We start from the raw sequence: 24,734 nt of genomic DNA, 5'->3' as shown, positions 1-24,734 counted from the left end.
TAGTTACTCAACACTGTTAATATTAATGTTACACTGATGCTGTTCATTGCAATGCAGCTACCTGTACAATCACCGATATGGCATAATAATATACATGTACAGTCCAACAAACGAGATGTCCAACAGAAGGGAGAGAAGTGAAGTAGGTATCTCACTAAAAAAGTATATCATGCCTGGATATGTCAAGAAATGAAAGTGCTTTAAAATGTAATAATGTCCAACAAGAGAAGTGAAGTATAATGACTGTGCAACCGGCCGGATTCCACGCTGCAATGCAAGACAATGCCGATGTCGACGCTGAATGAAATAAATGCAAAAAATGATGAATGTCCAGACATTATCAGGAAGAAAGAAAGAAGTCTGCGAGGTATCACTCCTCGCGCACGGGCGTCTCCGTCCGGAAGTCTAAGCGGCTACCCTTGCGACTGACTCCTTTGAGCAGACTGAACCGCTTGAACACCGAGTCGCGCATGCCGCCGCTCTGGCTGACCGGACTCATCAATTCAGGGCTGCGAACAGAATTGACACTGCTCCGCGTCACCGGCCGGGGGTAGTCGGTGATCGAAGGAATCGTCGACCATCCGCCCTTATGGCTGCTTACGGATGGCCGATCATCCGCAGATGTCCCATTGGTGTGGGAGGTGGTTCGACTCACGCTGTCGTGCGACTTGCCTGCCGTGTCGCGAGAAGCACTTCTTGTCCGTTGCTTCTTCTGGCTCTGGCTCTCTTCAGTCGCGCTGGCGCTTATCGACAATGACGATGCGTGCTTGTGTAGCACATCGCCTAATCGGCTCCGTCTTTTGTGATGGGTGTCTCGCGACTGAGTAGTCGTCCGGCTGTGAATGGTGGCTGCATCATCCTGGTCGACTTCCCCGTTGACGTGCTCCTCTGTGGTTGCGCCATTGACCTTGGCGTCCGACTGCGGCTTCGGGTCTTCTTGCACCGTAGACACCGAATTGCTCGCCGCGTGGTTGCCGCGCTTGAAAGGGTTCATGACACTGATCCGGTGACTGACAGACTGCTTGGCAGAGTGCTTGCGACTATGGTTCTTCCGCGATGAGCGAATCAGTTCCTGCTCGGGACTGAGCGCCCGCGACGCAGGCGGCTTCTGGCGCTCCTTGATGGACTCCGGAGTGCTACGCCGAGGCCACTGAGGCGTCTGTTCAACTTCTGCCGGACGGAGCGAAGAGATTTCCGGCCCGAATGCCTCTTCGAAACGGCGCGTCAATTCAGCTTGCGTAGCCTGATGCGCCGGCCGGTGGTACAAGGCCAGCGCTTGCTTGATAGCCAAGGCATGGTCGATGAGGGCCACTGCCAGTGCATTCTTCATTGGGTCGACCGGCTTCGGTGTCACTAGACCACCCTCCTCCTCTTCATGCGCATCAGACAAGAACGGGCGATAAGCAGCAACACAGTTGGGGGTGGCTGCGTGAAGGTCGAGCAACTGTTCCAAAGCCTCGCTGAGGTTGTTAAAGCCTGTGTCCTCCCCGGAGGCCGCCCGACGCTGCAACATGGACAGCTCATGTGTCTTGCGCCACGTCCGTTCGAGCGCCGTATGCAAAGGCGACAGTGCAACTTCCTTCACCTCGATCACCTCGCTTCTGCGGAGGATGTTCGGGAAAGGCTCTGCAGTGGTGTAAACCGTCTTCTCAACCCACTGCTCCTTGACATCCACGTCACGGACATGCTTTCGCAAGGTTGAGCTGAAGTGACAGGGCTCCGACACCAGAAGATGGTCTCGAACGGACTGCGGAATCTTCGATCGTTGGTAGACCGGATGATCCACGTCGCGATGAACACTGACAGGATTGATGTGCAGATACTGGCCCTCGTAATCATGTACTTCTCCGGAAGACACGACCTGCGCAGCCGGGTGCTCCCGCTGCATACGGTCAATGAAAGAGACCATACGCTCCGTCGGTGCACACTCGATGATGAATTGCTTATCACGAAGAGTGGTAGGGAACCCGAGTCCCTTGTATTGCACACGGAAGTACCGCGGGAACTGCTTGCTTTCCTTTGAGATAAGATCGTAAATCTTGGCCATGGAGCCGTGTGCTCGTGAGAGCTTGGCGAAATCCACCACAATGTCTTCGTACTGCTGCGCGAGTTCCTTATAGCACACCAGTGCATGTGCCCAGGCTTTGGCGTCCTCGAAGTGTTGAATAACCGCAAAGTAAAGGGCTTCCTTTCTCTCGAAAGAAGTCTGCTCTGGGAAAGGCGGGTTGAGCAGCTCAGGCAACATCCGTTTCGGATCCCAATCATATAGATCAGCATGGAATTGAAGGGCCAGGCCAGCCTCGGTGAAGTTTCCTGCTGCAGCCTGCACCTGAGCGAGCTCGTGGACGTAGCGGATGAAGATATCTTCACGACCCATGTCTTTCATGTACTTCATCAACCGAAGAGTGTGTAGGCTCTCGGCCATCGAGCCTCCCTGAAGGGCCACGAAGAGGTCGAGCAGCTCATCCACCGTCGCGATCAGAGCCTTGACCGCATTGGATAGGTCCTCGTCGTAGTCTGCGGAGCTTTCAAAGTGATCTGACAGTTCAGCGATGAAAAGTTTCTGCACTACACTTTCGCTCATGTTCTTCCTCTTGAAGAGGTTATCCAAGCTGGAAATAACCTCCGTTTCGATTATAGAGAGATCCTGGTTCAAACCCCATTCGCTCAGAATCATCGTCCGTAGGATGTCGACGGCCACGTGCCGTAGCCCTTCGTGGACACTGAGACAAAGCTCAATTATGGGTGCTACCAGGCCAGGAACATACTGCACTTGATAGCCACCCAACCGACTCAACCCGTACTGTTCTTTCTCCTCATCAGTGGTTTCCCAGCCGATTGATTCCCAGCTGGAGTGCAGCAAGTCCGCACCCTGTTCCCGGACATCGCCCGCGATCTTCCAGATGGCGCGTCGCTTCTGCTCGGGGTAGGTCTCAAGAGCAAGAGCATCACTCGAGACAACCTTGAGCAAAGTCATGAAGAATGTCTCCCATAGTCTCGTATCGAACATTTCCGCATCATCTGGGGATGGAAGGAATTTATTGGTCAAAATGGTTGCCAGATACTCCAAACTCTTGACAGTTGCCCGGTGGTTGTAAACATGAACGCTGAACCAGCTTTCAGGATACGCTTCGCAGTTGAGAATCGAAGTGTGTACTTCGAATGCCTGTGTAAGGAAACTGGAAAGCTCCAGGCCCTTCAGCCGGGGTCGCTTGGGGTTGGGTATCGTCGCCGCTCCAGCCAGAACTGCGGACAGCTCCACCAGTGCTTCGTCAAATTTCTGAGAGTGCTTGGACGATTTCACCTGGAACGGGAATGATTTGCTGAAGAGCAAAGAAAGGTAGGTCGTCTCCTCAACACCGTCAGGGATGATGGAATAGTATGAGGACACAATCTTCGGCACGAACTCGTACAGGTACGGGTCTGGTTGCTTCAACAGCTCCGCCACGATCGCGCAACACAGCCGGACCTGGTCACGGTAGAGGTCCGACACAGAACCTGTCGCACCCCAGTAGGGTGCCAACCAGCTGATACAGCTGGACACCAGGCTCTTTCGCTCCGATCCTGAGCCGAATATCTCTAGCCGTGTGTAGTGTTGGATGAGAACCAGCTTATAGAGTATCAGCATGCCCGTGACATCCTTGCATGAGTCGATGAAGCTGAGTGCGATCATGATCGCCTCATCACGACTGAGTACTTTCGAGAGCTCCGGGAGCCAGGTGTGGAAATGCTGAACCACGAGGGTTTTATTTCCCACCATCGCAGGCGAGGGGTTTTTCATCAGGGCCTCGAGCGACTTAAATATTGTATGCAGATCCCGGTTGAACGTCGACTGTACTCTAGTGATGCCAATACCTTCCTCTTTCTCTTTCTGCTGCAGACGGGCATTGATGATGAACTTGAGGACATGGCGTCCTACCTTAAACGTTGCACGGAGATTCCGCGACTGCTGAGCATCGGAACTGGCCTGAAGGAGACGTAGATAGCTTCTGACGAGACACGGCGTAGCGAAGGGGAAGTTGAATTGATTATCGGCGTAGTGATCAACTAACGGGCCCAGGTTGAACCGTCGATCGTGAACAATACCAAGAACCGTCACGAGATCGTTGAAAATCAAGTCCTCGTACTCTTCATTGCCGGCATTCTCCACCAAGATCCCGAAAAGGGAGTCCAAGACGCTGCTGAGCTGCTTCACAATCTCGATCTCCGGGACAAAAAGGACACGCTTAAGGGTATCTAATACTTCGTTCACAGGTCGTTCCCTCCAGTTCAAAAGGCCGAGTATCACCTGATCTTGTGAATATTCCGTGCTGCAGAGATGTGTATCCAATCGCAGGGTAGCCAAAGGACCGGTGATTGCCTCGTCTTTCGCTGACTCATTCTTGCCCAGCGAACTCCATGGCAGAGAGAGATAGGCTCCCTTGCCATTCTCGATATGCGACGTATACTTATCGTAGGCATGCAATAGGAGCGAATGAGGACCGTCGCGCATGAAGGCCTGGTTGTCCCACAGTGGCATCCAGGCAAGCGCAAAGGGAAACTCGGGCGCATCTGCAATACTCATGATCAAATGCGATCCAGGGATCTGGTCGGTGGGGATGTTGAGACGGATGGTTTGGTTCCAAGGCGCACCCCGATCGGCTACTGTGGTGCGCCATGCTGTCTGTGCTGCATGGTTGGACGCGGGGAGAACGCACCGATCAACGCGCGCCCCCGACGATGTGCGGACCTCCAGAGTTAGTTGCAGGTTACGGAGACCTGTATGCCCTGGAACCGGAACTTGACCAGATTGCGGATGCGAAAGCAATGCTTCTGGAGGGAACGTCGCGTGGGAGATCGTCACGTAAATATCCGACCGAGGCTTTGTTGGGGCCTGAGAGAAGCCCATCCTCCTCGTCTGAACGACATTGTGCAAGGATGTGGGATTTTTCCGGACCAGGCTGTCTGCGTCGGGGTCCACATAGGGGTAGAGGTGGAAATGCAGACGGGCAGCTCGTTGAGAGCGCACATACTTGCCAGTAGGGCTTGGAAGTAATGTGCGAACAACGCCATCGAAACCATCATCCCGTCCCTCTTTATCCTCGCCATCCTCAGATGGAGACCAGATATTGATCACCTGCTCCGCGTCCTTTTCCTGACGCAGGATCTGAGAAACTTCGAGGAAACCCACTCCTACCGTCCGAAGCTGAGTCGATTCTTTAACCGGCTGGCTGCTAGACTTTTCTTTGGCACTTGTATTACTTCCAGATGACGGAGGCGCAGCTTTACTCGGCTCCTTTCCTTGTTCGGGACTTGTGATACCGCGTGGCTTCGAGGTCCACATCATACTGCGGCGAGTCCTGAGACTCCCCTTGACCGATTGGTTAATCCCATTTTGCTGCTTGGTACCAGGAGAGCTGTCCCGCGAAATAGACGTCCTCGGCTGGGCGGCGGCGCTGACGACTGATGCAGTTTCTGGGGCGCGAACCATGACGACCATGTAGAGTCTCGGGCCGTTTGTAGCGCTGTCGCCAATATCCGTGCTGCTCAAGTCGGTGAACAGCGTTTTCAGTTTGGCGCTCTGTCCCATACTTGCAAACTTCTCGGGCGAAGGAATGTCCAAGATGTACGTCTCAGAAAGGGGTGTGAGAGCTCCCGTCTCCGACTGCGAGCACAAGTAGACAGCCAAAGTTACTGGCCCAGGCGCATGTCCAGAGACGGCATTGACTTCGAGCATCAAATGATGGAGCGCAGCGGCGTCTGATTGCTGCATGGGGCTGCTGTCGAGCATGCTCATTTCGGATTGTAGCCGAGCCAGTTCTACGGCCGAATCCTCCCCGGTGAGCAGACGCCCTCTTTGCTGAGGATCTCTCACAATGATCTCGCCACCCAGCGCTTTATTTCCGCGAACGAGTTTCCAGACCACTTCCTGCCGCAGCGCATCCTTCTCTTGTGCGGTGAGCACATTATACAGCAGCTGGCGCCTTGCGAAATCGAGTTCCTCGACGATCTTCGTCATCTCCTCTACCGTAACATACTGGCGGGAGAGCAATAATTGATGTAGATTGGTGGAGTGCCATTCGCGGAGGCAGGAAGCAATCTCGTCGACGAGTGGCTCGGAGAGCGAGGTGGGTGTTTCATCGCCAATCTTGAGCATTGGCACAGGCGCGGCTGGTTTGGGTGCGTCGGGGTCTCGAGGGGCCACGTTGATAGGGGCGAGCGGCATCGAATTCGTCCGTAGGAAGTTCTGAGGGGAGCGCGGGCTGGCTGGGCTTCCGCGCCCATCTTCATCCAACCTCTGGATGAAGATTTGAGACGGCTTTCCTTTTTTCGCGATTACAACGTTGGATACTTCCCCGAACGCGTGGTCATCATCTTGGAAGGAGGCCATGCTATGGCGCACATCTCCCTCCGGAACCGTGAAGGCGACACTCGACCGGTCGCCATTGGTGATTGTCTTCTCTCCATCGCCTAGCACTTCACGGATCTCGACACAATTGCGGGGAAAGATTCCAGAGAATACCCTTGCCTCAAGGGTTTGACCCTTGGAGCTCGTCAAGCCCGCCAGCAAGGACGGCGGCGCGACGAGGTACCCACGACACCATTCCCCATTGGCGCCACCTTGTTCAATTATATACAGCTCATCACCAAGCTCCAGAGGCAGATCAGCCGGGGTAGTCGGCTGAAATGGGTAGATAGCGACAGCGAAAGCGATTCGAGGCAGAGGCCGCCAGGGCATATCTGCGATCGAGGCGGCACTCCAGAGCACACCCCGCCGCGGCGTTCGTCACAATGGGCGTTCCGAGGAATGAAGGAGTACCGATGAAGCGGGGCCGAAGGGAGGAGGGGTTCAGATCTGACAGTTCCTTCTGTTGATTGAATGAGGGGCGCTACATGCAGGTATGGTATGAGAAGAAAGGGAGGAATGTAGACGGGGTGTTCGAGAAGCGGAAGCGCGAATTCGAGGTGTGCCTTGCGGAATTGGTGTCTTGTTAATTGGAATAAAGGGGGATATGGAGCGACAACTAGATGGCCATCACCAAATGTGCGGTTAGCGAGAGATAGATTCCAGTAAGCGAAACGTAGGCGTGCTTTGTTGGCGTGTCAAAGTTAGAGAGAGGGTCATGATAAGCGGAGGAGCAAAAGCCATCCAGGAGCGGGTGTCGCAAAGGGTCTCAGTGACCGGAACACCGCTGCAATTGGGGCCAGCGGATTCTTTAGTGAAGGTACTAGTGACCGTAGCTAAAGTAAGAACCGAGACGAGGAGAGCACCAGTAAATTGATTCCCTCCAGCTTTAGGCCTCCGACAATTTTGGTGAGAGGCCCCCTAGCAGTGGAATGGAAGTGGAGCCGAGGGAGTTGTTCACTTGGCAGGAACTGTGGAGAAGGCACACAGATGAAACGAAGGGAGGGGGGGTTTAAAGGAGGAGGGGAGGAGAGGAAGAGGAGGGAGCTTACCCAAAGCTAAAAGGGAATGTAGGAGAGGGAGGGTAGAAAGGAAGGGGGGAGGAAGAGGAGAGATGAAATTGAATGCGTGGGAGAAGAGGGACGATAGTAAGAGCCACAGAAAAGAAGGAGAAGGGGAGAGGAAGAAGAAGAAGAAGAAGACTGATGATCACAGGGCCGATGATGGGATGCTTTCCATTGAGCAGGAGAGCCTGAGGATCGGGGCGGGAGGCGGAGAGGGAGGCGAGTTGTTGCCAGTAACAGCCTGAGGCTAGAACATTGCTTTCAAGGGTAACTCGACTAGCGATTCCCCGAGCAGGTTGATTAACTTTAATTGATCATTATATTGGCCTCGTCATTACTGATCTCATGCTTCCCAACCATCGGTAGGTCCAGAGAAAATTGAAATTGAGCTTGTCTGATACTAACTACTGTATATTCCACATATCCCGCGCCCTCCTTTTGGGGGTTGTTGTCCAATGTTGCTAAGTTGTGCCTGGTCCATCCAGCAAACGGATCTGGCACACTATTCCAGCTCATCCATGGGTCCAACTCCGACCGATTGAGTACAAGCCAGTGAAAGTGGAGAGGAGGATGCGTGTATCCAAGTTTCACCAGCACGTTTCCTTCCTTCGAATTTATTTTCTTTTTTATTTTTCTTCTAGGAACGTCCATCCCGTCAGAGGAAGAGCAAAAGCAAGGGGAGACAATCCGCCCTTCCTTCCACCATTGCAGTCCGTGAACTTTCCAATAGCTGTGGGATATACTTAGACTAGATAGTAGGTAAGACTTATACTTGGGACCTGTCCATGTGTCCAGACCGGCCCCGACCGTCAATAGATAGTTGTCTTAACGCTTCTCTTATTATCTATCTTATATTTAGATGATCAACTCGCTGATTACTTGTTACAAAGTAGATACTAATTAACTAGTTAGTTAGGCACGGAGCCAGGCTGACATGTTAATACATCCAGCACAGACCCAGCGCGTGGTCCCCCTGAATCCAGGGCTATAAAACCCAACTAAACTAACAACTAGATAAGTACTAAAAAAGGTTTGAGATGGAGTCGGAGCATCTGCCCGCTGACTGGTCTATCCGGCTGGGCCGCTAAATTGGTCTCCCTCGCTTTTCTTTTTTGAGAGGCGTTTCTCTGTCCCTCTTGGGTGATGATCTGCCGGTTGCCAGTATCGGTTCCTTCATCGTTCATCATTACTCTCTACAATGATGTAGAGTAGGCTAGCTAGCTAACGTTACTCCACGCTCCGGTTATCCCCCAATATTATAGATGCCAATCTTATGAACCATCCCTTCATATGCAATGGAGTTCTCTTTCCATCCTTTTGCCTCACTTGAGATCTGGTACAGCGCCCGCGCTAGATCGAAATCTTCCTAACGCTGCTTCCCGTTCCTCTCTCAACGTCGTTTACTCTTTCGTGCCACCAGAGCAAATGCAGTGCGACCTTAGCAGTTAGGTTACCAATTACCTTCCTCCCCTTCATTGATCACAGGCTATAGATACATCAACTGGTATAGGTACTTAAGACAGAAAGCAAGAAGTGAAGAACACAGGAAAAGAAATGCAAATATCCAACCCATGCGCCCGTCTTATGATGCGCAAAAAGAACAAAAGTCCTATCATATCCACTTCATCCAGACAACCTTGCCTTTGATAGGCGGTCGTCATGATGCGGGGATAGACCCTGAAAGGGACTCTGGCCACACGAGCCAGACAAGGAAAGAGACACCGCTCTTCACCTCTGGAACATGGCAATGGCGTCCTCCTTGCGCCATTCAAGCTCCAACTGGCCTTCGTACACCGCATCAACAACGCGCCGGGTCCGATCGTACGCTTCCCCATACCGACCCTCGCACTCCCGGAGCACCTTCAACACCAAGCTCCGACTCAAACCGGGGTCGTCCGCGTCACCGAAATGCTTCTCGACCCGCTTCTTCAACATTTCGATCCCTCGCCGAATTTCCTTGGCATCGTATGTCGCCAACACCTTCTTCGCCACCGATCGGGAGTGGCTAGGTCGGCTGGCAATATCGGCGGGGTTGATGCCCGTCGCCACTAGATTCTCCACTGACTCAATAAACTCTAGCAGCTTGCCCAGTGGTCGGTGAATGATGGAGTCGAGGTAGAGTTTCATATGCTCCTGCATGTCTTGGTGCGCCCGATCGCGCCACCGCTCCAGGACGGGGAGGCTCCGGACATCGACCTCCTCGATGTAGTGGTTCATGTTTTCAATGAGGAGAATGTGATAATTTAAGATTTCCTTATCTTCCGGGTCTCCCGAAGTCGCAGCCGCTCCCGTGGGTTGGCCCGGCGCCTCCTTGGCGATGAACTTGAGCGATTCCCACATGGCGCGGTTGATGCGATCGTAGGCTTCGTTTACGTTGACCCGGATGTCGTAAAACTCTTGCGAAAGCATGTTCTCCACGGCCGTGGAGAAGTGGGGGAAGACTCGCATAAATGAGATCACTCCTTTGCGCTTGTTCACCTTGACCTTGGTCTCCTCGATGCCTCGAATCTGCTCGTCGACAAACCGATTGAAGAGGCCAAGCAACCGGGAATGGAGTTTTTGAAGAGAATGGATAATAAAGTCCTGGTTGGTGTCGTCAAACTCGGAAATGGCCTTCTCAATGGCCAGCAATATTCCAATTCCTTGTCTACATGATACAGTCAGTCTTTAATTCTTTGACAAGCGCACAAGAATCAACTTACAGTGGGTCAGCTCTGATGGCCCAGTCCACAAGGTTTTGCATATCAGTCGGCCAAAACGCGAAAAGTTCGTCCATGATCTGCTCAACTTTCTTGGCCATCGCTCGGTCGGGATCGTGCAGCTGTTTGGAGCCGAAACTGGGTATCCTGCGCTCATCCGGAGCGCCTGACATAACCAGGTCTGGAAAGTCGACCGTTGAAAGCGAGTTGAGATGGAAGAAGTAGACGATAAAATTCTGCTCTTCCGAGATCATATGCAGGGTCTCTTGAAGCGTCCCCCCAAAAGCTTCGAATGGCTCCAGCTTGCCATGTTGCTTTTCCCCTGAGGGGAGCCTGAGACCTGCTGCAGCTTTAATGGTCTTGCCTCGTCGCACTGTGAGTTTGCGCGCCGCCATGGTGATTCCTTCAGACTCCTTCTCCTTCTCCTGGTGAGTAAAGAGGAGTTCCTGCTCCTCTCCACTAGGCTTCCTCGCCGCCTTCTTCCACGCCAGGTTGTTGTCTCGGAAATCATTTTGGTAAGGGTGTTTGGCCTGCTGTTCATACAGGTTGATGAGCGCGTGCCACTCCCCGGAACTAACTTCCCGAGCGAAGAGGATCACAGCATGATACTGCCACAATTCACGACGGCAGTAGCCACGGGCTTCGCTGTCGAGCTTCAGGGGGTCCTTTTGACCATTGGCAGCCGCATCAATCCTCTTTTGTTCCGCAACCTTGTATGCAATAGCCATGAATTGCTTCAGTCGTTGTAAGAACACGCGAGCATGTGTGCGATACTCTTCCTTCTTTTCTTTGATCGCACGCATTTGGCCGATTTCTGTGTCGGCATACACGCCCAGGCTGCCATGGTCTCCAGCCGCATCGGCAAGCCGCCTCTTGTTATGCCAGATGTCAGAATCAATCATCAACATCGCTTTGTACAACGTAGATAGGGCGAGTTCGGTATCTCGGAGGCCATCGGGATTGCTCAATGACGACTCCTTCAAGGCACGAACGTCGTCTGAGGAAATGGAAAGAGTCTTGAGTAGGTTTTGTAGCTCGTTCTGAAGCAATTTTTGATTGGCTGTTTGCACCTGTAGACCCTGGGATTGCGTTTCGATATAAGCCACGTCATCGTTGAGAGTCTGTTACCTCCGTTAGCATACAACCGAAGTGGCCGAGGCGATGGAATAGGGCCACGAAAGGCCTGCAAACTTACGTTGAGCTCATGGGAATACAAGGTAAGGAGATTGTCCAGCTCTTCACACTCCACAATCGTCTTGTCGATAAGTTTTGCAAGTTGATCGATCTTGCCCTCCTGCTGTTCGAGGTTACCAAGCCAGCTGGTAGCCTCTACCCGGCCAATCTCTCGGCGGATGTCCGCCTCCAAATCTTCAATCTTCTTTTCGTCTCCTAGTCGTCCGTTCCAGCCTAGGTCAGTCAAGATATCGTCAAAGTCAATGCCACGCCCTTCAAGAACACTAGGGTTAAGTCCGAGCGCTTGACAATACTTGATCGTGTTATCCTCATGACGCCTGCGGCGACGATCATGGGGCGAAGGAGACACGGATCTCGATCTTTCTGTATCAACTTTTACCGAAGCTCTTGATGTATCTCTTGGCTCTGCGAGTACCTCAGTCGAACCGACCGTAGGTTCTTCGGGCGCAGGTTGAGTCACTTCAACTGCGGGTGGCTCCATCCTGGAGGGTTCGGCAGGAGACTGCACAGCTGGCGCTGCTGACGGTGCCAGTGGCGCTGGCGGTTGTACCTCCTTCTCAGGGGATGAAGATACAACTGGAGGAGTCTCTGCTTCCGGTGTCGCAGGAGAAGTCACCGTATTCTCGCTGTTAGTCCGAAGCAAGAACGGAGCAGGCACCACGCTGGTAATCCCATCCGGCTCATCAGCGGCAGCCTTCTGCTTTTTCGCAGCTGCTAGAAGCCTCTCACCAGCACCACCAGGCCTCGGCTTGAAGGCCCCATGAGCAGTGGCAGCCTTGCGGAATGCGCTTGCAACATCCTTAGTCTGCTTCTTCTTGATCATCGGGCCAAGCCCAGGACGGTGTGCATCGGGATCATTTTCTTCCACAGGCTCAGTGGCCTCCAGATCACTAGGAGGCGGTGGTACTGCAGCTGCAGCAGTCTCTGCTATCGGCTGAATCGGCTCTGGATCCTTGGTCAAAACTGGCAGCGTCGGAGCTGTGGGCACCGGCGCCTCAGCAGACTCAACGGTTGGTGGGGGTTTGTTGACTCCTGAAGAGCCTGGCGTGAGTGCTGCTGGAACCTCGACGGCGGGGGTAGTGATGGGGTTGCTCGGGGGCTCAGGCTCCTGTCGCTCTGCTCGTGCGGGCGAACCAATGGGCTTTTCGGCTGCTTCCCTCAAGGGCGATCTGGGACCCACGCTGCTTCCCGGACTATGCATGAAGGTGAGATTTTCTCCAGAAACCGACCCAGGTGTAGTAGGACGAAGACCGTCTGTACTGCGGCTGGGATGGAGATCCTGGGTACGAAGCGTAGGTCTGGACTCAGGACCTCTACGCCCGTCGCGTGAGGATGGTGGTCGGGAGTCAGGGAGGGGACTCCCCGACCTGGCGTCTTCAAAATTGCCATTCGACCGTTCCCGCTGACCGGCAACAGGAGCGGCCTGCAAGCTAGAGGGATAGTCCCTATTTCTCGGCTCCGGAGGGGATATTATGGGTACCTTTGGCACTCTGGAATCCGCGGCAAGACGTTCGGCTGCGCGAGGAGGTGGCTGTTCGCGCTGGTCAGGAGGCAATGGTGGGGCGTGTTGAGGTGGGCTAAACGGAGGAGTACCGCTTTTACCAGACTGGCCAGTAGACGGTCTCCCCATCTGATCACGACTTCTTTGTGCTCGTAGGGCATGTTCCTCAGATGGTGGTGGCGGTGGTCGTCGTGGTCCATCGCGACTGGGCGCACGGCTAGAATACGGTGACTGAGGCCGGCTTCCTTGTGATGAGGGAGGCCGTGGGGGAGGCAGGGTCACTTCGGGGCGCGGAGGACCAGGAGGAGGGCCTTTAGGAGCTGGCGGACCTGCAGCTGATGCACCAGCAAGCAGCTGTCGTTCCCGCTCATCGAAGCCGATCAGGGTCGGTACCTTGCCGCCAGTATATTTTCTGTAGATTTTAACGAGGCTGCCTATGAAAAAATCCTTCTCTTTGGAGGTCCGTGCATGCCAGTAGTAAGGCTTTCCAACGGTGACGATGAATCCAACATTGGCAGCCCACTGCTTGTGTTGTTGTTCTAACGGTGTGCTCGGGACCAAGGCATTGTAAGACTGGATGGAGGAGAGGTCATCCAACATCCAGGTCTTGCCAATCGAGAATGAGCCATCATTGTTCTCGCGCGCCTTGTGCATGCGCACTCTTCCTGACCGTCTGACAGCGACAATGATCACACGAGGTTTCTTGTTTTCGGGCGGCGAATTGGGTGGAGCGGGGGTGGACGGATATGCCGCATCCTCCAAAATGCGGACATGTGTTATGTAGGACTCGACCACTAGAAGGAGGAAGGGGAATAAGTCAACCGGACACCTTGTTAGGAGAGGAGCGTGATTTGAATGTTCATACACGAGCCATCGCTGTCTTTCTTTCCAAAACAGCTATGAATGATCCGCCGCTTCTCGTCCTCGAATTTCTCGGCCCTCGACATCGAGGCATCCCCGGGGCCGGCGTTACCGCCATTGCGACTATCACCAGCTCGACGAGGGTCTCTTTGAGGGGGCATTTCGCCGGGCGGGGGACCCCGCATGCGGTCACGACTACTCATGGTTGCTAATCGATCTCCGAAAGCCTGGATCACTCAGGATGTGTTCGGGGATCAAGTGGACATGGTCGGGAAGACGGGGGCAGGGATCACACGGGGCGCGCGCCGTGGGCGAGGACTGGGATGGTCAGTCAATCGATAGGATCCAACGAGCAAGATCGTGATTCATTCAAAAAGCAAGGAGATTGGCAGAAGGCGACGCCATACACGATTTGGCGCAGAACCGAGTTCCAAAACCGACGGAAGGTGGAGGAGGAGGAGGGAGCCAGAGAGGTGGGATTAGGTCATTCCTTAGCCACTAAGCTACCGTTAACTTGGGAGGGTGTGAGAGCATGGGCTGGCGGCTGCGGATACGGCACGGAACTTAGTCTCGGCGGAGGTGGCAGTGGTTACGATGCAATTGTAGACACACTCCTCTCTAGGATCGATGATGCGAAAGGTGGGCTAGCTGTATGCTAAAATTATTGACTGTCGTTTCGCAATTAGGAGAATTACAGACGTTCCCTCCTGAGTAGATCCCCTATATGCCATCCGACACTTTTTCGAGCTCGTACAACATAATTATGTAAGCACATAGAGGCGTTTGCATTAAGCGGGCACGGTCCACTCCGGTTGCCTGTGCATAAGCATCTGTCTAACTGTCATGCAGGATGGCCGAGTCCAATTTTGGATTCAGTTTAACCTCACCCCTCGTCTCAAGAAATCAATTGCGAGATTTACCCAGCTGCAGTACTGATTTTAAAAGTACTTTATATATAGATATCTAACATACTAATGTCTAAACTCGCGAACGATAGGCTGATTCGGTTTATTGGAACCTTGAGCTTACTATATACTAGTACTAACTTGTGCAACTAAGAGTGAGAGCAAGATGACAGCTACTATTGATGGTAGCAAGCACAGGAGATCGAATATCACTTCAATTCTGTATATAGATTGGCTTTCTAGCAACAAGCTGGTATTATACAGTCTCCCTTATACAGCTTATTTACACTATTTCATTCATCAGGCACTCGTGCCATCCCAGTCTGTCCGTCATGAGGAAATTCAGTTTCCTGTAATTGAGCAAGAACGAAGGTTGTCAGCGGACTTCAATCTCCGCTACAAGAACAGAAAAGGAGCAATGGACTACATACCGGACCGGTGAATGTCCTCCTCTTTCCTCCCCACCATCCAAGAGCAATCAGAGCAACAAACCCTGCGAGTACTACACTCACATAATTCATGTCGTGTACCGTGGTCGGTAATCGGAGAGGAAGACAAAAGAACACCAATATGACTGCCACCCAGAGAACAGCAACCGCATTGCAGAAGGGTCCAACGTGCTTTCCCAATGCGAAAGCTCTTCTCGGAAGCACGGCTTCACGTCCACGAAGCAGCACGATTCCTTGCGGGATAACATAACAAATGTTAAGTTCAATAATGACTATTGATATGAGGCTGTTGAATGCTGATGCTGAGCCAATGTATATCAGCCCGTATAGGCAGATGAACACACAACAACCCAGTGTGGCGTTCAGCGGCATCTCGTTCGTGATCTTAAGGAAGAATGACGAATAGGGAAGACCGCCGGCTCGGGCGAACGTGTATGCAAGTCGTCCCGCTGTCAGTATACAAGAAAGTTCAGCCGCACAATAGAAGAATATAACCCAGGCAGTGAAAAGTGTGGCCACGGCTGAACTGGATGTTGCTTGTAAGTATGCCGTATAGATGGGGATTGAAGAAGATGCAACGGCATTAAGATCGGTTGTGCAGAAAAGAATGGTTACTGAGTATGGAATACAGGTTACCATGCCAGTCAGCACGGTAGACATCATCGCCCGGGGGATATTGCGACCTGGCTCTGGGACTTCCTTTTTGATGACCAATCGTTAACAGCGAGCTGAAAAACGCAGCCATATGGCAGCAGAGAAACTCACATCGGCTATATGGGTAATGCTATCAACTGTTATGTATGCGTACATGCAAGTCCCAGCGCCTATCATGAAGGCTGTCCCGTCACCCCAGCCTGTATGATTTTCATAGGCAAAGAACACAGTGGGCGCGGACTGTTTGTGATCTTGCATTGCTAACACCGTTATGAAACTGGCGCTGAAAGTGAGCAAGCTGAAGGTGAGGATAAAGTCCTCTACTAAAGGAATAACACGAGGCAGAAAACACACAACCATAGTTGAGAGGAGAACGATCAGAAGATAGATGAGATAGATTCGCCAGGCAGCTTCCGTGAAGCTCGGACGGTGGACAGTCACCAGACCACTGATCATTTGTGCTTCTCAACAAATTATTCCCAGATCATACCCAGAAGAATTCGGGCGAAAGAAGGCGAGACGGCTTACCACAGACTATTCCGTTGGATGTAGACACCGTGCACCAGGAAATCATAGTCAACCAGCCAACAACGAAGGAAACCGCGGCACGGTGCTTGGGCGCCGAAGCCATGAAAGCAAAATGGAATGGCCCTCCGCTAGTGGGAAATGCAGACGCCAACTCTGCAAGGCCAGCAGCTATTGGCGGACAGGATATCAACGCCGTTTTCATGAGTGAGTAGGGCGTGCTTACTGATAAAACAACAAGCTATCGAAGCAACAACAAGGCCAAAGAAAGCCGTTGGGCTCCCTCCCATCACCAAAGGTATCGATAGGATACCCGCGTAACCAGCCCATGAGTTAGTAATGCTGTATCCCAATGCCAATGTCGACAAAAATGAGAATTGACGAGGAAGCTCGGCACGGGCAGTGCCAGGGCTTTCGATATCAGACATCTCGGCAGCTGCATTCTGAACCTCAATGGTGAGGAATTAGAAAAGACATCTTTCGTGCTATGGTATAGGCAGAGTTTAAAAAACCCCCACCTGACTAAATTGATCGTAAGTATACATATAAGGTTTAGTTAAAGTTAGAGTAACGACTAGTTACAGGTAATGCACTGACCCGTGGTACGCAACCCGAACTGCAGAGGCCGTTGTCCACCCGCTAACAAACAAGACGGAGGTTATTATGTTCAGAGCATGCCCGCACATCGCAGTAAATACCTGTGAACATAATGTGGTAGTAATTGACGTCCTTAGTGTATTACACTTGGGTTCGTTGCACGGACACGCATGCAGCTTACCTTGCCTGCGTATTCCCCTATTTCCCTACTGGAAACTGTAAACAGACCGAAGATAAGCCTACACTCGCTCAAGATAAGGCGGAGTTCCTAACGATCTTGGTCATTGTCCTCACGCGGGAATAGAAAATCTCCGAAGTCGCACCTCGGTGCTCACCATCTAGGGCACGTGTACTGTGTGGTGGGATTAAGTTCGCAATGTCGCACATTATTTCGATGATTTTTAGTGTTGATTGAATGGAACCCAGTCATCCTACGTTCATGATAAGGGTAAAATAAGAGGAAATATTCATTGGGGAAGGATAATAGTAGACGAACAGACAGTGAAATATAAAAAGCGAGTATCAGATTACAGCCCCACACCAACAGTGAAAGTAAAAGACAAACCAAGCCCAACACTCATATAGACTAATCCGTCAACGAGAACCGCACGACTTCTTCTTCCGTAGAGGCAACATTCCTTACAGTCCAATCCCACAAGTCATCCTGCTTGCTCAGATCATAACTCTCCTCACTCGAGCGGATCTGCTCCCTCCCCTCATAGTAAACCCCACTACTCGACGAACCCTCCTTACCACTCGTCAACCAAGCCAACGTAGCCCCCGACACCTGCGGCGACTTGATATTCGGTGTTCCCAGCAACACACGCAGAAGCGGAATGACGCGAGGAAGAATCACATGCCAAAGAAAGCGCAAGACAGGGTTCGCTTCACGGACCAGCCCAGTCCCAGGCATGAGACCAGGATCAAACGCAACAACGGTCCACGACTTAAGCTTTGCATCTTTCGACTCATTGAGGCGCCGGTGCAGCGCGTACACCCAAAGAACGTTGGCAAGCTTGCTGGTTGAGTAACGCTGGCGGCCGGGATTCTGGGCTGTGCTCTTTGTCGGGTGAGCGAGCTCCTCCGCACTGGTGTACTTTGCGTCGGGGAGGCCGGTCTTTTGTGCGGGATCGTGTGTGCCGCTGGAGGTAACTACTATCCTTGCTGTGTGGGCGAGGTGCGGGACCAGCAGTGAGAATAATAGGACGTGGCCGATGTGGTTGATCGCGAAGGTTTTTTCGTATCCGTCTACTGTGTATTCGACGGGTCCGGGGAACTGTAGGCCTGCGTTGAGGAGGAGGTACTGGATGGGAGGGTATTTGTTGGTTTCCCATTGTTGGACGAAGGATCGGATCTGGGATAGGTCGGAGAGGTCGAGTCGGAGATAGTTGACGTTGGTTTGGCCCAGAAGTTTGTTTATAGAGCCGGCGGCATCTTGGGAGTCGGATCGAGATGCGATTATTACTTGATAGTTGGGAAATTGGCGCGCGAGTTCTATGGTGCAGTAGTAGCCTAGACCGGCGGTACCTCCGGTGATGAGGATGCTGCGTGAATAGGACATGATTGTGGATAGGAGGGATGAGTTTGGTCTCTTTCAGTAACAAGGCAGGCTGATGCCCTATTTATGCCCCAATATCTCGGTCTTAGGAACGGAGATATGCAATCCATGCCTTTTGAACTATGATCCTTCTAGGGTTGGATGAGGCAGCAATGTTCCGCTTCGGGAATAGCGGGAACGGCACCGTCGATATCTCGAGGCGCCAATCTGGACCGACCAGTCATCTATAAGAAGGCCATGAATGAAAGGATCAGGAGAAAATCGTCGCTGCCGTTCCATGCTAGTTGCTCGTGACAGCTGTGGCCGAGATGGGCTTGGATGCAAACATTGTATATCCGTCTCAGCCGGATGACCCTGACCCGTCCCAGCTGCTGCACTATCTTCCGGATTACGAGGTTGTCATTTGCAGTGCCTGCCGATATGCTGTCCAGCCTCATGGGATCTTGCGTCATCTGAAGGAGATCCATCGCATACTCCGTGGCCGCCGGCGGAAGTATTCCCATTACGTTGCCAGCTTGTCCCTTAAAGAGCCAAACGACGTCGTACCCCCCAGTGGTGCTGATCAGTTCCCGGTCCCATACCTACCGGTTGAGCCCGGTCTTCGATGCCAGGCAGCTGGCTGCATGTATCTATGTGCTTCTAACAAGCGCATGCAGTCCCACTGGAGGACTGTGCATGGACGAAAAGGCGATTGCACCACAGACTGGCGTCCGGTTCCCCTGCAGACATTCTTCCGCGGCAATCACCTACGGTATTTCACTTCTGTGGGCGCAAAGTCGAATAACGATTTGCCATATTCTCTCTTCGGGCCACTCACAGCAGAGCTATTAGAAGATAAGCTCCATGCAGGCCTAGACTCCATGGATTCTGCCCTTCTGGACCACTACCTCCAACACACATACCATAGTTTCGCCACCCACGAAGAAACAGATAAGATATGGCGCTCGATTGTCCCGGGGCTAGCACACCAGAATGTGTTCCTTCTGCATGGCCTGCTAGCCTGCACAAGCTTGCACAGAGCACACATGAGCTCTGGGCATGCGGACCAGGAAAAGGCATTTCTCCTAAGAGCCTACCACCATCAAGGCATTGCTCTCCCGCAGTTTCGGTACGCTATTGAGCATCCTACGACGGACAATTGCCATGCCATTCTGGCATTTGCATATCTGCTAGTGGTATATTCTTTTGCCGCTGATCAACCTGGGTGCACAGACTCCAACCTGAGCGAGGACTCGTTGCTTCTAGTGGATCGGAATAGTGGCGAAGGTACCGAGCCTGATAGCATTCTTTGCAACTGGCTATACTTTCTCCGCGCTGGTTGCTCTATGCTGTGTGAGGTATGGGAGCAGTTGAGCGAGGGACCCGTCAGAGCACTTTCGGAGGCTTGGGACATTGATTTGGATTACGACCCAGAACCCTCATATTTGGCACTTCTCTTGTCAGTGATCCCAAATGAGGTCGCCACACAAAGCACTGGCGATACAAATGAGACGACTCTCGTTTGGCCCGAAGATGTGACAGCCATTTATCAAGAGGCTGCCAGTGTTCTGTGCCAATCATTTGCGTACGTGCGTGCCCACCGCGGATTATTTACTACCTGGGACGTTCTCCGCATATGGCCCATGGAAGTGTCGCTAGAATACATGGCTCTTCTCCACCAACGGCACCCTGGCGCACTTATATTGCTGGCGTACTATTGTGTTCTGTTGAAGCAGATGGAGAGGCACTGGTACTTCGAAGGGCGCGCGGCAATGCTAATTCGCGCCATTCAGAGACATTTGAAGCCGGAGTGGCATACGTTTATCCGGGAGCCACTGCATAAGGTTGTAGGCGTACCTGATGGAGGCCATTTCCTTGAGAAGATTTAGCTATATCTGAAGGCAATTCGGGGAGCATTCCGTGTCGGGCAACGTAGTAGTCTCGGTATTGCTTCCATCAGCGGATTATACCGTTCACAGGATTCGCCGCTGAGAAGCCATATGGAAGGTTAGCACATCAAATTTTACCCTCGCGGCGAGTCAATACAAAATTGACTTGATTCTCTGACTTCACTTTCATTGAGATGCTTGGGAGAATCAATCCAGCCTTTGGTCCAGAATCTCCAGTACCTGGCACGTGACCCTCTTGTTTCACGGAACTATAATCACGTGAGACCCACGTAAAAAGTCAGCTGAGCAATCACGGACCGCGCCCGACTGACCGCCTTTGATGCCTTTGTGCTGTTTTTTCCTTTTCTTTTTTTTTCTGCCTCGCCGATAAAGGGAAACTTGAAAACATCCAAGTCAATCTTTTCATTTTCACAGTTTGCAGCGTTTGTGCCTGACAATCATCATGGCCGGTCAGAAATCCAAGCAGGCGAAGCCCGCCAAGGTGTCCAAGAGCAAGGAGACTGTAAGGCGAACCGACCGACCTTTCTACTGTATAGATAGGCAATACTGACCAAATTCATGAAAACCAGCCTGCTCCTCCCGCTCAACTCGTCGCCGCGATCAGTGCTTTCCTGAGCGAATCTGGTCTCTCTAAGACCAAGGAAGCTTTCGCCAAAGAACTTTCCAGCAAGTCGATCGACTCTGATGCGAAGAACGTGCCGTCCCTGCTTGAACTGTACCAGTCCTGGGAAAAGACCTCCGAGAAGTCCTCCGGTTCCAGCTCTTCGGACAGCGAGAGCGACAGTGAGAGTGAGAGTGGAAGCGAGAGTGATAGCGAGAGCAGTGATAGCAGCTCCGACGAGTCCAGCGATTCTGATGTCGAGATGAACGACAAGTCCGAGTCCGACAGCGACAGCGACTCTGATGAGGAGGAGGAGAAGAAGAAGCCCGCTGCCCCTGCTGCCAAGTCCCAGGGCACCAAGCGCAAGGCTGAGTCCAGCTCCTCTGAGTCTGATTCCGAATCTGAGTCTGATGAGGCCCCGAAGTCGAAGAAGACCAAGGTGACTTCCGCCAAGGAGGAGTCTTCTGACTCGGACTCCTCTGACTCTGAGTCCGACTCTTCCTCTTCCTCTTCCGAGTCTGAAGTGTCCTCCGACTCCGACTCCTCTAGCGATGACTCCAGCTCCTCTTCTGAGTCCGATTCCGACTCCGACTCTGATTCGGACTCTGACTCTTCCTCCGACGAGGACGACAAGAAGGCCGACAAGAAGGCCCTGAAGGCTGCTACCAAGACCCCTCTGCCTCCGTCCGACTCTAGCTCCAGTGGCTCTTCCTCGTCTTCTTCTGCCGACTCCGACACCACCGGAACCGTCAGCAACTCCGACTCTGCTGCCAAAGAGCAGTCTCAGTCTGCCCAGACATCCGCATCCAGCAGCGCCAGCCCTGCTCCCGGCAGCGCCCCCCAGAAGAAGAAGCACACTGGTGCTCGCCCCACCCCTCTGGCGCAGCTGAGTGAAGGCCCCACCGATCACCTCCTTTCGAACGACTACGTTCCATACGCCTACGCCGAGAAGGCCTGGCAGGATCTGTCGGTCACCCGCGGCAAGGGCTTCACCAAGGAGAAGAACAAGAAGAAGCGCGGCTCTTACCGTGGTGGTCCCATCGACATTTCGGGCGGCAAGTCTTTCAAGTTCGATGACTAGATCCGCGATACTATGTCAGAGATGGAGACCAGTCTTGCCTCTTAATATAGGGGACCACTCAAGCATACCTACAGCTTTTACATGCTCGAAACAAAATGGGTATTCAAAAAAGTTCTATTCTCTTATGATTCCATCCATATAGATCTATATGCAGCCTAGATGGGTCATTGAATCATTTTCTACAGCAAGGCGCTACTGGAGCCCGGTCGGATTGCTTTTCTTGCAGCTTTTCTTTTTGCTTTTTGCTTCACGCTTCTTCACCTGTATGTACTATCTACTTACATCATCTAGACCTTTAGAGATGTTATAAACATGTATTCACATATTCTTGCTCTTCATTTTTAATCCTAGCCCTTGAAGTAATAGTACATGCTGGTAGGTCGTAAATAGCCTCTTGCTAAGCTCAGCTCAAATTTATCCATGCATCGTACCATGCAATCCGTCCCCAAATCCAGCTGAAGGACCTGTAACCAGTCCAAATTCACAGCACATGCGGATCTTGATAAACCAGTCGCCTTTTGAAACGTCTCCAAACAACCCAACACCGGTAAACAACATTCAGTACACACACCACACCATAGACAACCCCTATTGCTCCTTCCTCTCACTTTTTACCCAACACCCTCTCCATACCACCAACTACTCAACCAGATCATCAACCCGTCTCCACGACCCCGACTTCTCCAACCTCTCCCACCTCCGATCCCACCCCGTAACCTCCTCCGCAAGACGATCCTCCACCCCGACAGACCCAAACGGCTGCTGCTTGCGCAAAGTGATAGAAGACATGGTATCATCGGGGCGCTCGTAGCCCGATAACTCCAGAACTCTGTCCGCGGGATGGGTGTGCGTAACAGTGCTGTCGAGACCTGCGTCGTTAGAGAGCAGGAGTGGCTCCCGGTACCAATTCTGACACGGGCCGAGGAGGTCATCTGTAGAGGCGAAGTCAAGGCGAACGACGCCGTCCGCGACACCGGTATAGATGGTTGGTGAAGAGGGAGAGGGTGAAGTCATACTGTAGATTGCGCCGCGGTAGGAGCGGGTGTTGTGGCGGCGACGGCCTTGGGTGCGGCTGGATGGTGGGTGGGCGGAGAGGAAGATGGAGATGTCTTTGCGAGGAAAGGTGATGCTATTGCTGGTGGGGGTGAGGGAGAGATTTGAGAGGCGGTTTACGATTGGTTTGTTGTTGGGAAAGGTTGGGGAAGGACGTGCATCGCGGTAGCTGTATGTTTCGTTCTTTGGCATACGCAGGTCAAAGATCTTGACTAGAGCGTCACCGCCGGAGCCGACGACGAAGCGGTCGTGTCCGAAGGGGTGGATGCAGTAAATGGGGTTTTGGTCTGTGGTATCACGGTAAACCTTTTCGTATTCGTCGTTTGAGCGGAGGTCGTGCAGTCTGAGCGTGTTAGTATGAGGGTGGAACGATGGGGGTGGAGGTGATTGTACCTGACGGCTCTATCGCCCCAGGCTGCGAGGAAGACTTGGCCGGTGGGATCGAGGGGAGAAATGGCGTTGACATTGGGTCTGATGGGCCTATGGAGATTGACTCGCTCGAAGTCCACTAACTCCGCATCGAGCTCACGAATGGGTGATAGACCTTGCGGTGTAATGGTGGAGATAATCACTGCTTCGTGGGCGCTTCCTGTGCCGACTGCGAAGAGTGTAGGTGAAAGGAACTTGTGGTACGTGTGGCGAGAACTTATGCTTGAATCGTCGCCAGTGTCGGCATTGAGACGAGCGAATGGCTGGACTATCTCTTCTCCCGAAGTGGTAGTGAAGAAAGATATCGACCCGTCGCTCAAGTGGGCAGACAAGATTGGGTCCTTTCCGTCACTCATATCTGTTCGCTCAATGCTTAGTCCGGAGGTCATGAACCGCTGCTTGTATACATGAGATGCGCTATTAGGGTCGATAGAGAGGTGGAAAAGCTCTCCGCGCACTCGTGCAACGACTATATGTTCAGTCTCGGGGTCCTTGGAAGGGTGTCCAGGACGTAGAAGATGGACACCACATATGTCATCATGGCTGCTGATGTCGTCGAGATCGTTGAAGACAACCCATTTCCCTTTCGAATTGGGACCAGGTTCGGCGATGCGCAGAACTAGTTCGTCTGCCGCGCCCCAAGCAAGAACCTCCGTTCGATCGTTCCATGAAGAGCTATTCCAGACTTCATACGAGTCCAGAGCAGGGCGATATCCATGAGTAGGGTTGTCCCCTCGTGTGGAACTATGGGATCCGACCTTGACTGCTTCTGCGGCTGGTACGACGAATCTACCAACAACTGCATGTTTGTCTAATGCTCTTGACCGAGATGTGAGTGCTTGTGCTGCTTCTCTCCAAATTTCGGGAGTTTCCACTCCAGGGAACTTGTTCTCAACAAAGGTTTTAAACATGCGCCAGTCTTGAGCAGCGACAATATGTCGCAAACGCCAACAGGTCATTGATAGGTTTACCAACGCGCTGGCAGATGACAAATAGCTTGCAATAAGCTGTATGATTTCCGGGGGAAGCTGTGCAAGCATGTTGAGGGTCAGGATGTCAGATTAAGACTGTCTTATATGCTCAAGTAGATGATTCACAGGGATGACGTAAAAATCTCTGGCATCACACGTGTCAGTTAAGTGAGTTGCTAAGATTCACGAGGATGTAGAGAAATATTCACACATTTACTGATCTAAACAACGACAAGGGACTGCTCTATGAAAGGCCAGGTGGTGGTGGCATGAAGGAATCGCCATGGCGATTCAAGACATTGTGCGTCCCGTCCGATC

The 24,734-nt window shown here is 52.4% G+C and overlaps 7 protein-coding genes across 7 annotated transcripts; 2 read left to right on the top strand and 5 right to left on the bottom strand.

The window, feature by feature from the left end:
• Position 1: 1 nt before the first annotated feature.
• On the bottom strand, positions 2–6,994 carry BO88DRAFT_159389 (guanine nucleotide exchange factor DCK1). Its single transcript, XM_025701591.1, has one exon. It carries the CDS (start codon positions 6,716–6,718, stop codon positions 371–373), a length of 6,348 nt encoding a protein of 2,115 aa, XP_025558468.1. The 5' UTR covers positions 6,719–6,994; the 3' UTR covers positions 2–370.
• A 2,183-nt stretch (positions 6,995–9,177) lies between these two features.
• On the bottom strand, positions 9,178–14,133 carry BO88DRAFT_397027 (GTP-Rho binding exocyst subunit SEC3; the record flags this gene model as incomplete). The annotated part of the gene is made up of 4 exons (XM_025705261.1): positions 13,709–14,133; positions 11,344–13,637; positions 10,152–11,269; positions 9,178–10,096 (listed from the first exon to the last, which is right to left on the bottom strand). The coding sequence occupies exons 1-4, from the start codon at positions 13,905–13,907 to the stop codon at positions 9,178–9,180; spliced, it is 4,530 nt and encodes a 1,509-aa protein (XP_025558467.1). The 5' UTR covers positions 13,908–14,133.
• A 691-nt stretch (positions 14,134–14,824) lies between these two features.
• BO88DRAFT_446892 (putative GABA permease) lies at positions 14,825–16,665 on the bottom strand (the record flags this gene model as incomplete). Its single annotated transcript, XM_025710319.1, has 5 exons — positions 14,825–14,959; positions 15,041–15,757; positions 15,824–16,173; positions 16,241–16,408; positions 16,464–16,665. The coding sequence occupies 5 exons, from the start codon at positions 16,663–16,665 to the stop codon at positions 14,903–14,905; spliced, it is 1,494 nt and encodes a 497-aa protein (XP_025558466.1). The 3' UTR covers positions 14,825–14,902.
• A 633-nt stretch (positions 16,666–17,298) lies between these two features.
• BO88DRAFT_159078 (short-chain dehydrogenase) lies at positions 17,299–18,548 on the bottom strand. The gene has a single exon (XM_025701586.1). The coding sequence runs from the start codon at positions 18,393–18,395 to the stop codon at positions 17,421–17,423; it is 975 nt and encodes a 324-aa protein (XP_025558465.1). The 5' UTR covers positions 18,396–18,548; the 3' UTR covers positions 17,299–17,420.
• On the top strand, positions 18,548–20,625 carry BO88DRAFT_159111 (uncharacterized protein). The gene has a single exon (XM_025701588.1). The coding sequence runs from the start codon at positions 18,701–18,703 to the stop codon at positions 20,258–20,260; it is 1,560 nt and encodes a 519-aa protein (XP_025558464.1). The 5' UTR covers positions 18,548–18,700; the 3' UTR covers positions 20,261–20,625.
• Positions 20,626–20,648: 23 nt separating this feature from the next.
• On the top strand, positions 20,649–22,317 carry BO88DRAFT_408319 (nucleolar and coiled-body phosphoprotein 1 family protein; the record flags this gene model as incomplete). Its single annotated transcript, XM_025707680.1, has 2 exons — positions 20,649–20,783; positions 20,851–22,317. Coding segments are annotated over exons 1-2 (1,169 nt in total), but the record flags the coding sequence as incomplete, so codon positions are not given.
• On the bottom strand, positions 22,283–24,725 carry BO88DRAFT_159075 (F-box/WD repeat-containing protein). Its single transcript, XM_025701585.1, has 3 exons — positions 24,628–24,725; positions 23,410–24,561; positions 22,283–23,359 (listed from the first exon to the last, which is right to left on the bottom strand). Exons 2-3 carry the CDS (start codon positions 24,483–24,485, stop codon positions 22,603–22,605), a joined length of 1,833 nt encoding a protein of 610 aa, XP_025558462.1. The 5' UTR covers positions 24,486–24,561; positions 24,628–24,725; the 3' UTR covers positions 22,283–22,602.
• Between the last annotated feature and the right edge of the window lie 9 nt (positions 24,726–24,734).

The sequence above is a fragment of the Aspergillus vadensis genome, assembly GCF_003184925.1.
Source record: "Aspergillus vadensis CBS 113365 unplaced genomic scaffold BO88scaffold_29, whole genome shotgun sequence".
Lineage (NCBI taxonomy): Eukaryota > Fungi > Ascomycota > Eurotiomycetes > Eurotiales > Aspergillaceae > Aspergillus > Aspergillus vadensis.
Note: the sequence above shows the minus strand (reverse complement) of the source record. Positions and strands in the feature narration are given on the sequence as shown.